This window comes from Eupeodes corollae, chromosome 1, assembly GCF_945859685.1.
Source record: "Eupeodes corollae chromosome 1, idEupCoro1.1, whole genome shotgun sequence".
Classification (NCBI taxonomy): Eukaryota; Metazoa; Arthropoda; class Insecta; order Diptera; family Syrphidae; genus Eupeodes; species Eupeodes corollae.
Genome location: NC_079147.1, coordinates 219,706,364 through 219,719,103, shown reverse-complemented (window position 1 = coordinate 219,719,103; position 12,740 = coordinate 219,706,364). Strand labels below are relative to the sequence as shown.

Sequence of the window (12,740 nt, the reverse complement as noted above, 5' to 3'; positions counted from 1 at the left end):
ATATTGCTATCGTTTTGTTAAGAATTTGTGTGGAAATATGTCTTCAAATATAAACTCACATTTTGTAATTTATTCGTCGTTCGTTGGTCGCGCTGATGTGAATACTGCTTAAGGCCGCATGGATTTAACATTTTTTGATTTTGAAGTTTTGGGTTAATAGCGACTTAGGATATGTGGGTTTGACTTTTTGGAAATACTATGGGATTAATTGCGAGTTGGGCTACATGGGCTTAACGTTTTTGGGTATATAGCTTTCGAGTTTTTGGATTTGGGAATAATTTTTGCTGAGTTAGGCTGCATGGATTTTTGTTTGTTTAGTATACAGTTTTGGGTTAATAGCGATTTGGGCTATGCGGGTTTGACTTTTTGGATATACTAGCGAGTTGAGCTATGTGGGTTTAAGGTCAATGGGATTAATTGTGAGTTGGGCTATATGTGTAGAATAACTTTTGGAGACTTTGTCAATTCCTCGCAAGAGGCATTACCCGTGATAAACTTTAGGTGGCACAGGCAGGGATCGAACCCAAAACTTCTCGCATGGCAGTCCAACGCACTAACCATCATGCCACGGGTACTATCGGTCCGTACTTCTGCGAAAATGGTGCTGTCCAGACCATCACTGTCAACGCCGATCCCTATAGGTCGATGATCACAAACTTCTTGTTGCTTATTTATGAACACCGAAAATATTTGATTTCAACTGTATGGTGCTACGTGCCACAAAGTTCCAGATACATTCGATTTTATTCTTCAGCAGTTACATGGAATTTTTATTTCGCCCCGGTCAGACGTGAATTTGCCACCAACAAAAAAAAGATCATATTAATTGGCCATTTAAGAAAGTGGCATGTCTATACGAATAAGCCGGAAACCACCAAGCCAAAATCATCGAAAATGATTGGACTCTCAAATGAAGTTAAAATCTAATTGATATCTCAAATACAACACGATTTATTCAATTTTAAAATCGACCATTAAATACCTTAAATGGAAAACCCTTGAATAGAAAGTGCAATAACTCCCATTCATGTAACGTGCTCGTATATAGAAGACAATGAAGTGGATCTTGTCAAGATTTCGAGCGAAAAACTGCTGTCAGTGTCAAAATCTCCTTATATTCCAAAAGAAGCCACTAGATGGCCCACCCGCAAATTATTATATTATTGTAATTGATCTTTTCATGCGTTGCAGTTAGGTTTCCAATTAAATCATAAGCATCCAAATGTAAACGCACCTTCAATATTAATTTATTTCTATCGTATATCTACATACATTATAAAGGTACATAAATTATAATGAATTCAGAATTAATTTATAGAAAAAAAAACTGCAAAGCAATAGAGGCATAATTTGTCTATTCTTTCATTATTGTCTTAAAAATTAATATACAATTAAATAAATACTACAATAAAGTTATTGTTCTTAAAAGCTACATACATAAATCATTAGGTATTATGTACATCTCGTTTGGCACTAGATAGGGCACTCTATAGGCAGCAACCTAATACTGATAGCCTAGGTTGTTGTTGTTTTGGTGCAGTTGTGCTTGAAAGTTAGCCTGTGCAATAGCTCCTTGAATTTCTTCGTCTGTAAGACCGTCTAATAAGTTTGGTTGTACGCTTTCTCCAACACCGTAATGGTAGCCTTCGAAAAGAAATTGAATTAGTTAATTATTATTAATTATTTATTAGAAAATTCGGTCTAACCTTGTGACTGTGGGTTGTTGTTGGGGATTTGTTCTGATAAGATACCGTCTCCGCCTGGAGGTCTGCTAACAAATGGCGGCAGGAGTGTAATAGAGGGTCTATTGAAGTCGGGAAAACTTGAAATTGTTGTTGGAGGCTGTTGCGGTTGTTGAGGCTGTTGAGGCTGTCGTGGTTGTTGGGGCTGTTGAGGTTGTTGTGGTTGGTGTGGATGTTGTGGATGTTGTGGGTGTTGGGGTTGCTGTGGGCTTATAACAGGCCGCCAAGGTTGCTGCGTAGGGGATGGAGGAAGCTGAGGAAAAGCAGGTTGAGATCCTGTTGGTATTTGAGGTGAAGCTTCAGCACTTCCTCCTGATGGTCTTTGTGGTCGTCCTGGTTGCAACGGTTGCAATGGAAGAACACCAATATTGGGGAAAAATTGGGATGGAGGCACAGCTGGACCAATTGGAGTTGTCAAAGTTGGCCTCGACGGAACTATAAACACGGGGAAATTTGGCTGCGAAGGGAACGATGGAATGACAGGTGCTTGTGTTGGAACGGGTGCCACGGGAATTGCTGGCACAATTGGTGGTGCTGGTCGAGCTGGAGCAACTGGAACAGCTGCTGCAACAGGAGTGATGGGTATTGGTGCAGTAACGCCTGTTACGGAGGGAAATGCAACTCCAGTAGGAATGTGTTGATGATGGTGGTGTTGTTGTGGATAGTTTACATTGAACGATGATACTACAGCTCCCCCCGGTTTGAGAACAAAGGGTGTTCCGTACGATGGGGTATGAGACTTGAATTGCCATGGGTATTGTACTGATGGTATTCCAGCTTGTACTCCATGAACTGTTGGCACACCATGTGCTACAGAAGGGACTGGTTGCAATGCATGGACTCCAGGACTTGATTGCACTGTGTGAACTGAAGGTACTCCATGAAAAGGTTGAATGCCATGGGACTGCAATGTGTGAACTGAAGGTGCTCCATGCAATGGTTGAATGCCATGCGATTGTACTCCGTGTAGGGTTTGTATTCCATTAAATGGTTGGACTGCATGATAGCCGTGTATTCCGTGATAAGCAGGAAGGCCATATCCAGTTGGTATACCATGAGCTACCGGGTATCCATGCACAGCTGGATGACTGTGGACAGCTGGTTGGAGTCCTCGCGCAATATGTAATCCTTGGGGTGGAAAATTAAGGTTATATCCATAAACCGAAGCATACTGGCCAGGCCATCCTAATGCAGGTCCTGCTCCATAAGATCCGAAATGATGTATCCCACGTTTATGCTTGTTGTTCTGAGATTTGACAGAACCGTCAGTTTCGCTTACATTTGTCTTATTACTTTTTGATTCTTGTGGCGACACTTCCAATGAACCCTTGTCACTTTCTATTGGTTTGCCTTTTACGAAACCATCACTTTCACGCACCGTTAATGCCAACAAAGCCAAAATAGCTATGCAAACTTTTACTTTCATTTTTAATTTCGAAAACACTCAAAGGTCGACGCGAGAAACAATGCAACCAACAATTTCGCGACGAAGTTTTCTGAATGAATGGAACACACTTCCTAAGTCGTTGGTGTATTTATAAAGCGGATGTGTCATGTATTTGAATATTCGCGCCTCCCCCGTTAACAGCTGAACAATCTATGTATAAGTATTTTTATGTCGGCTCCCACTTCCATTAAGAAGCGAGAAGCAATGAGAAATTAAGACTAATCGAAGTACCATGATGACAACACATGCGTATAGGTACTCTTTAATATTCAGAATTCTAGCCACGTCTGGACGTGGACATGCGATCATTCCCAGTTACTTTTATGCTTCTTGAAGACTTCAATTGATCGATCTACCGCTACTGCTGGACATTAAATATCAGTGGCGTGCATAAAGACTTTTCGAGTGATGCAATTCATACATAAACCTATTGTGAGAAGTCATGTTAAGAAAATTATTAAAATAAGCTTTAAGAAGATACACTTTGTTTATTTCTAACTTAACGTCTTATTTGATATTGAATGATTCAAGTTGGAGAGAATCGTGACCGACAGTTATTTTCATTCATAGCAAAACTATGTGTAAATATGAATAAAAAATGTACGATTAATTACAACAACGGAAGTTATTAGAAGTTACTAGTTGTAATTTTATTAGAATTTCAGCAGGTTTAATTTTTGATTAACATGTCATTTAATTGGTCAGTTTATATTTTTTAAATCGCAGAAATGTCTGTATTCTCGAAAATATAAATACATTTTGGAAGAGTATGCTTTATCGCACATTTTAAAATGGAATAAAAGAAACGCAAAGCTAAATTGAATAATTAATTAATTTTGTTAACATTCATTCTATAGCTCTTTCAATCTGACTCCGTAGCTTCTCAGAAATCTTAGAAATATAAACTGGCCCAATGTTATAGTTTTAAATTTGACACTCGATTTTAAGTGTTTCATTGACGGATGTATTAGATATTGGACAGATTCAAATGACATAAAGACCATAGAGTGTACGACAAGCATTAAGGCAAATTTATTAGAAAGTTGGCTCGAACGGGACATTCGAACGTTAATCAAAAAATTCAATTGGAAGGTTCAGACAACATAAGGGACTGCAGTCTACTTCATTCTTTGAACGTATACTTTTTGAACAAGGCAACTAGTTAGTTTTTAAAATGTCATGAATTTCCAATTCAGAACTTTACTTTGCAAACCTCTGCTTTAAGTTCGTAGGACAAAAACTACTATTTTCTACAAAACACTCCTCAGTCAAGCTTCAAGTCAATTACGATTTATATTTTGTATTGTAAACAAATATTACTTATTTTTCTTCCAAATTGACAAGGAAACCTTTTACAGAAAGCATTAAATGAAGTCGTTCAGAAAATAAATAATTTATACATAGATAAAAAAAGTTCAGCTTTCAGTTGAAGGAAAAAACATAATCAACTGTCATTTTATTAGAAGTGGACTTAACTTAATAGTTAGGGAGATTTTTCTAACTAACATTCCAATCAACTTTTCATGAAAGTTGCCATACAGCCCTGTTCTGCTGTTCAGGGGGGGAATTTTTCTTGAATTTTCACTAATCACTATTCTGTTATTCATTCGAAGTGAATCTGTGTAGTATGTCAATAACGTCGGTAATACTGCGCTCTATTTTTCTATTCACGTGAACGCATTTATTCTATACAATTCAGATCCGCAAATGAAATGTAGCTGATTTTTTATTTGATGGCTGGTTAGTAAATTGTTGCTAGCAATATATAAATAAAAGATTATCAACATTTTTAGGGGAACAACGGCACACAAGGAACAATTTCAAGCAATAATTTCTGTAATGAAATTAAATACAGATATTGCAAAAAATTAATGCAAAACGACAACCCAAAAACCTCCGAGAATTTTGGAATAGCCTAAGAGACAGACTCAACCTCATAGGACCACCAATGAAAGACGTGGCTGAGTTTTGTTACTTTCTAACATTTCCCCGAAAATCTATCTTTGATGATTCTCTTTTCCTCAGTTTACAATTTTCAAGACTGTCACATGAACAGCTGTTTAATTGAATGTCAATTTGGTATAGGGAAATGTAGTTCACCCGATGGATGACAAAATGCAAAGGCAGTGTGATAGGGAATCGAACGGGTGAATTGAATATACGATCCACGTGAACAGCAGAATAGGGATGTTAATTGCAAGGTAATTTTTTGGCAGCTGGCCAATCAGATGCTAGAATCTTACCTAACTCTCAAGTCCCTTATGTCGTCTGAGACTGCCTTATCTTAATGAACAGGTCCACATGACATAAGAGAATTGTAGGTAAGGCAAGTTTTTAGTATATGATTGACAAAATGCCATCCAAGTAAAGAAATTTCATTGGAAGTTCACTGGAAAGTTATATAATAAAAACATCCTTAACTTTCAATCAATTGTGCTTGTGTCAAAATATCAGCGGGTGGTTTATTAATTTTTGGTATTATTTCATTTAAATTTGTACATACAAAAATTCCTTGTATTGAAAAAATAAATAAATAATATTTCATTACCATACAATATATTGAATTGGGAACTATTAGTAAAGGAAAGTTCTAAGTTTGAAATTTATGACACTTGCAAGTGTTCCTCGACAAATTGGGAAGGAAATCAAAATTATGGATACATGGATTCGTAGTTAGTGTCAGGACTAAGGATTTTTTGATGTAGATTATGCTTCCATATTTTTTTTATGCTAACTGCTGAAGGTGAGGATTATTGAAGTAAAGTTCTAAGAAATGTATAACACCTTAAAAAGTAACTACAGTGTGCCCAAAAATTATTTAAAATTTCTTTCCCAAAAGAATAGTTTTAATAGGTACAATTTCATTTCTGTCAAAATTGCGAATGGATTACTCGAAAATTACATGGCGCAATATCATTCATCGTTGAAAAACCGATCATTGGAATTTTTTGACAGGTTGGTTATAGCTTTCATCAAAAGTGTAGGGAGCTTTATTAGCAAAAGTCTCTGAGAATAAGGAGGTGGTGTAAATATTTGGGAAAACGGAAGAAAACGAAGACAAAAACGCATAAATCTTTTTTGGATACTTTCAAGTCTGTCAATATGGACTGAATAGTATGGTGCCCATATAACACAGCCGTATTCAAGTATTGGCCTTACAAATGATACATAAAGAAGTTTTAAGACGTATGGGTCACGAAAGTCACGAGAAAAACGTTTAATAAAACCTAGAATTTTGTTAGCTTTTTTAACTATAAAGTTATAATGGTCACAGAACGTTAATTTATTGTCAAGAATAACACCTAAATCAGAGAAAACGGAAAGCTTACAAAGGGAGGAAGAATCTAATAAATAGTTATAATCTATAATTGTGTTTTTGCGTGTAAAACACATAGTTTTACATTTGTCAATATTCAATAAAAGTCGGTTTGTATTGCACCATTCCCTAAAACTATGAAGATCTTCTTGAAGCTGTGAGCAGTCATTAATTGAACTAATAGATTTGAAAATTTTAATGTCATCAGCGTATATTAAAACGGAGGAGTTTTTTATAACGGATGTTATGTCATTTATATATAAGATAAATAATAAAGGACCTAAATGGCTACCCTGTGGAACACCAGAGTTGACGTAAAATTGGTCGGAGAATTCATTTCTGAATATAACGCTATAACTTCTGTTCTTGAGATAAGACGAGATCCACGTCAACAATTTGTCGTTAAACCCTAAGGCCTTAAGTTTATGGACTAAAGTCTTGTGACACAATTTGTCAAAGGCTTTGCTGAAATCTGTGAATACGCAATCTACTTGTTTACGATCTTCGAAAGAGTCAAGGCAGAAAGAAGTAAAGTGAAGTAGGTTTGTAATTGTTGATTTATTCTGGACGAAACCATGTTGATTTTCACATACAATTGAATTACAATTAAAGGATAACATCTTACAGATAATGGACTCAAATAGTTTGGGAATAACGGAAAATTTGGCAATCGGCCGGTAATTCGTTATTTCATTCTTAGATCCTTTTTTATGAATCGGAGTTATAAATGCACTTTTCCATAATAGTGGGAAAACTGAGCTTCTAAGAGATTCATTGAACAAAACAAACAGAGGGTACGATAAATGAGACACACATTTTTTTAAAACACATGATGGTACTCCATCAGGGCCAGGGTGAAAACAGTCATCAAGTTCTGAGACACAACGAACAATTGAATCCTCACATATTGTCAAGTCAAGTGAGTTAAGGTGAGGATAATTTTGGGCTGGAAAGAACGAATGGGGAATTTGAAAAGAAGGAGGTACGTCGAAAGCATCTTTGAAGAAATTAGCAAACATATTTGAAATTATTTGGGAGTCATGACTTGTTGTGTTATTAAAAGACATAGAGTTTGGGTAACCGTCAGTTTTTCTTTTACTTTTCACGAAATCCCAGAAGTTTTTTGGGGTCTGTTTCAATTCATTTTCAATTTTTATAATATAGTCAGAGTATAGAATATTGGAGTAGTCAATGAAAATATTTTTAAGTTCGGAGTAAATCCTGAAGTCTTCTTCTGCTCTAGTTTTACTAAATTTTAGCCATGCCTTATTTCTTTTATTTTTTAAGTTTTTTAATTGAGTGTCAAACCATGGTGGAGTTTTAGATTTATAGCGAGATTTCCGTAATGGCGTAGTTTCATAAAAATAGTTAAAAATAATACTATAAAAATTTAGACACATGTCATCAATATTACGATTTAGGAGCAGTTGATTCCAGTCAACATTACACAATAAGTTAGTTAGTTCATTAAAGTTACATTTTTTAAAATTGAATTCAAGTTTTTCATTTGATGTATTAGGGATATTGCACACATTTATATTCAGTGATATATTTAAAGCTGGGTGGTGACGGTCTTCTTCTACTAGTTTAACATCGGCTGGAGATACAGCTACGTCAGTGTTTATCGTGTCGGAGAAAAATATTAGGTCCAAATATTTGTTGTATTGATTGGCAACTCCATTAAATTGAACAAGTCCACAAGAAGCTAAACCATCAATAATTGTGAATTCATTGGTGCTCGTTGGACTGATAGGTGTAAAATAGTTGAAATCTGACGATTTTGTCCAGTTGAGGTTCGGAAGATTGAAATCACCTATGATGAGCAGTTCATCATTAGGTTCCATTTGGGCGTGGATCTTCTCAGTTAAATGCATGCAATTTTCATAGACAAAACTGGTAGATCTTGGAGGTATGTATACTGAGATGATAAAGAGATAACGTGTTTCCAATTTGATTTTAATACATAGCATTTCGACGTCAGAAAGATCAAAAGAATCAACCAAAGTGCATATAAGGTAGTTTTTTACCGCGAATAGTATTCCACCACCGACTGTCTCCGAGTCGCTCGATTGGTGCCTATCTCGTCTAAAAACTTGGTAAGTTGAGTCAAAAAGCAATGATAGTTATAACTGGCCTCTTAAGCGTGCACTTGGATGAAAGCAAGAAGACATTTTAAAGAGTGGTAAAAGTGGAACATTAAAATATTCTAGTGCCACTTTTAGCTTTTATCACAGCCTTTATAAGCCAACGGCATCGGTTCAAAAAGTTTTTTGTGAAAGACTAGGGAATTATTGTCCCCAAACTGTTGGCAAGTGATTTGTTGCTTGTTTTTTGTTTCCACAAATACTCAATGAAATTGGTGTCCGTCAACTGAGGTAGGGTCTTGAGCTGGTTTCTGACAGCTAAACGATTTATGCTAAGGATCGTTATTTTGTGTAAATTAAAATGGTTGCACATTTCTTTTAAAAATGTTCCTTAATTCTACCAATAATTTCAATAGTTTTTGATAGACTTGCAGCCAAAGATCCCTTACAAGGCATTACATCCTCAACAGTGGCACGTGAATTCTATTTCTTGAATTTAATACAACAAATATAGAAAGTAGAAACAATTTTCCAAGAAATTCGAATTTCAAATATTAAAATTAAGGAATTACTTAATTTCCATATTCAATGTACGTTTGATTTTGGAAGTAAATGTACATGTATGAACCTAACTTTTACCCGAGGAAATACAAAATCACCGAATAGAAAATATCTTTTTTTTATTAAATGGTTGGAAGGAACCTTGGTTCCCCTTTCAACCGTCACTGTATTTTATGTATATCAAAACTTATTTTAAATTCCGCTGACGAAAGCAAAAACCCAAATCAAGCCAGTCTTTATGTGAGGGTATTTCTAATCATTAATAATTATATTGTTATCAAAAAAAAAGAGTTATCAATATTATTTATTCTGTCTGCAGATTTTCACTTTTCCCATCACATTCTCGTATACCTCCTACAACTTCGCCTAGCCCAAAATTTTGGTCTTAAAATGTTCGTTCACCCTGTCCCAACCCATTCCGAAAGTAATATTATTAAAGTATATGCGATAGTGTTTCTTCTATTGAATTAAAAGCCTTATCAAATGCCAATTCTTAAAAAGCAGTAACAAGAGGCTAAACATTGCCATAGGATTACAAGCCAATAAAAAGTTATTGCTCCAAACAAAACAAATCAAAAAATGTACCAATTTGATAATAAAAATCCAGATCACGTTTAACGGTGAGAGATTTGTTTACGCGCATTGTACATAGTAATATTGCGTGTGATATAATTTTGATTATTTTCGTAAGAACATGAAGAAATTTAGTGTTTTTTTATTTGTTCGTCTGCGTCTCCATCAATCCTCTGACATGGGTAATCATCAATACCATGAGTTGAGCTGTAAGCGTGCATAACAAGCGATAAATATTCAACATATGAGGATTCGTTACATCTCTGTTACTGTTATGAATAATTGTGGTTTGTCATCTTTAAACCAGTTGATAATTGTATTACATTAAATTAGCCTTGCTTTATATAGGAAAACAATAGAGACTATATTAACACTAATTTTTAGAGGGGTGTCGGACTTTATTTTAATAGCGTATTTGAATTTATAATACTTAGCTACCTTTCAATTTATTTGTCATGCGAATTTGAAAATGCTTTCACCGCTTTTGTTTTTCTCATCGCTGTGTCATCGCTGCAAATAAATATTATTATAAGGCATGTTGTATTTATTTATTATGTTGTATTTATGAAAAATTGTAGATAAATAGATTTCCATTGAAAGTTATTAGTTAGCTGACCTTGAGGGAGATGTGATTTAGCAGTTAATTTCGAAACCTATTGGCCCTTATTTGTCACTATTGGTCAAGTAGTGCAGTATTCTGCTGCGTTCAATTTCGTGTTCTATAGGGTATCTAGAGGGTATAGAGTTGAATAGCTGTCAAAAAATAAACACAACTTTTAGCTGTTCACAAAAAGCAGAGAAACATTTAAGTTTCGAAGTCAAAATTGTTGTAAGATAAAACAAGTTAATGGATAATTCAACTGATTCGTAGGACGATGATGAATTGATAGGAGCGTAACAATTTAATAAATACGATATAACCTTAATCTGTAATCTATGTTTAATTTCCTCTTTGTACAATTGGAACTCTACATGATTAAAAGTTTACTTGCAAATTCTCCGTTTTTAAAAGATTTACGTTTAACAGAAAACTATCCTAACAGAAACGAGGACTATTATGAAGTGACAATACCTAGATATAATTTGGAAGAATTTTGATCTACGGAGCAGAAGTTGCTTAGCGGTGAAATTTTGAGTTGGTTTGTTCACAGTAGATAAAGTTTTACTTTAATGGTGGGACCAACGCAAGAACTTTTGTTGCACGATATATCCCTTTGATTATCCAACGCTTCTATAAACCCATTCAAGGAACACCATCAACTAGAATAGCCAATAAAATGTGAACAAACTAGTTTTGATATTTATAATGAATTGCTTATTGCTATTCAGCAAAATAAAAGAACTTTTAACTTGGAGAAAGAACTGCAGTTCAGAATGCTGGACACTAGACCGGAGGTAAAAACTAGCAAATTGGTCATCTACAAAACCAGAACAAAATACATAAGTCAATTTTAAAGTTAAAAAAATAGATAGAAGCAAATAGCTTCTTCATCGTCTATTATGTACAGAACATCCTCAAATACAACTTCAACCAACATATTGTATCTTTTTGTTTACCAACAAATACAAAATATGAAATCAATCTTCAAGTTTCTTGCAAATTTACCATGTGTGGAATTAGCTGTTCTTTCAGATACCTATGTACATACCCCAGAAATTCTTGGATACCTTTGGATTCCTTTTTTGACATGTCAGGTGTTTTTGATCAGCTGTAATCTTGCACGTACAACACTAACAAAAAGGTATCCGGATACCCTATCTGTCTGAGATTGAACAAAGCCATTATAATCGGTCCGATTTGTTGAATTAAAAATGTTGACATTTTTCGACGTTTCAAGGTCCCTAGAAATGTAAGGGGGTCGGTTATATTTACCATTTCATCATTGAAATGGTAACTTTTTTGGTTTGACTTTTTCTTCCTATATTCCGGTGATTTCACAGCTTTCTACAAATTTTGTGTTGTTTTGATTGAATTTGTGAAAGTTGCACTGATTTATTCAATTTATTCAAACAATATTAAATTTAAAAAATTGAAAAAATTATGGTGTATATTTAAATAAATTAAAATAAAGCTAACTTACATTTTTACACGAAATCGAAAATCGAATCCTCCAAAAAAAAAGCTGTGCGATTTCAACTCGCCAACAAACATTATGACATTTCAAATTCACCGAAGAAGGCTAAAGTGAAAGCAATAATTGAAAAATGGCAAACTCGATAGCAAAACGATTCGCCGCGAATCCCATAGGCCCCAGTTTGGTTAAAGCTTCCAATGCAAATCTTTGTCTTTGGACACAAGTTTCCTGATTGAAACTAAGCATTTGAGGTTAGGGGCCAGTTATAGCCCTCATTGAAACCAATCTGGAACATTTTTAAATGGATATTTGACTGTGTTTCTCTGTGTTAGAAATACAAATAACATACTGATCAAGAAACCAAAATTTGTCAGTAAAATTTTGTCGGTGGATTTCAATCAGGAAATTATTTTCAATGACAAAAATTTGTAATGATAGCTTTTAACAGCCTGCCAAGAAAATTACAATGTTTACTTTCAATGATGAAAACCAATGATACTAGCGCACGCATTAGAGTTGATCATTGAATACTTTCAATGATCAACTGACTAGTAGGAAAACAAACAAAATTTAACGCTTTCAGTGGAACGATTTTGTTCTGAAATGTGAGATAAGTAATCAGCTGTTCAATGAAAAAGTTTTCATCACTGAAAAACTAAAATTATACTAAACGAAGAGTTTTGGGTTAAAAACTGTATTTATATCAGTAGAAAAAATCTACAACTCATCGATTTGATTTCGATACCAAACATAACTAATTTTGTTCTCTTAAACGCTTTCAAATTTACAAACCATGTTTTCAAATAAAGAAACCAATGATAGCTATAACTGGACCCTAAATCAAAAACTTTTAGAGAGATGTCTGTGTCCGTGCTACCATTTTTCATGAATTTTTTTTGTCAATAGATTGTATATTTACATATATTTACATTATGTACATAT

At 34.6% G+C, this 12,740-nt stretch overlaps 1 protein-coding gene across 1 annotated transcript; it reads right to left on the bottom strand.

Annotated features, from left to right (window-relative positions):
* Nucleotides 1-1,338: 1,338 nt before the first annotated feature.
* On the bottom strand, nucleotides 1,339-3,295 carry LOC129938937 (trithorax group protein osa-like). Its single transcript, XM_056046777.1, has 2 exons — nucleotides 1,707-3,295; nucleotides 1,339-1,644 (listed from the first exon to the last, which is right to left on the bottom strand). The coding sequence occupies exons 1-2, from the start codon at nucleotides 3,166-3,168 to the stop codon at nucleotides 1,502-1,504; spliced, it is 1,605 nt and encodes a 534-aa protein (XP_055902752.1). The 5' UTR covers nucleotides 3,169-3,295; the 3' UTR covers nucleotides 1,339-1,501.
* Between the last annotated feature and the right edge of the window lie 9,445 nt (nucleotides 3,296-12,740).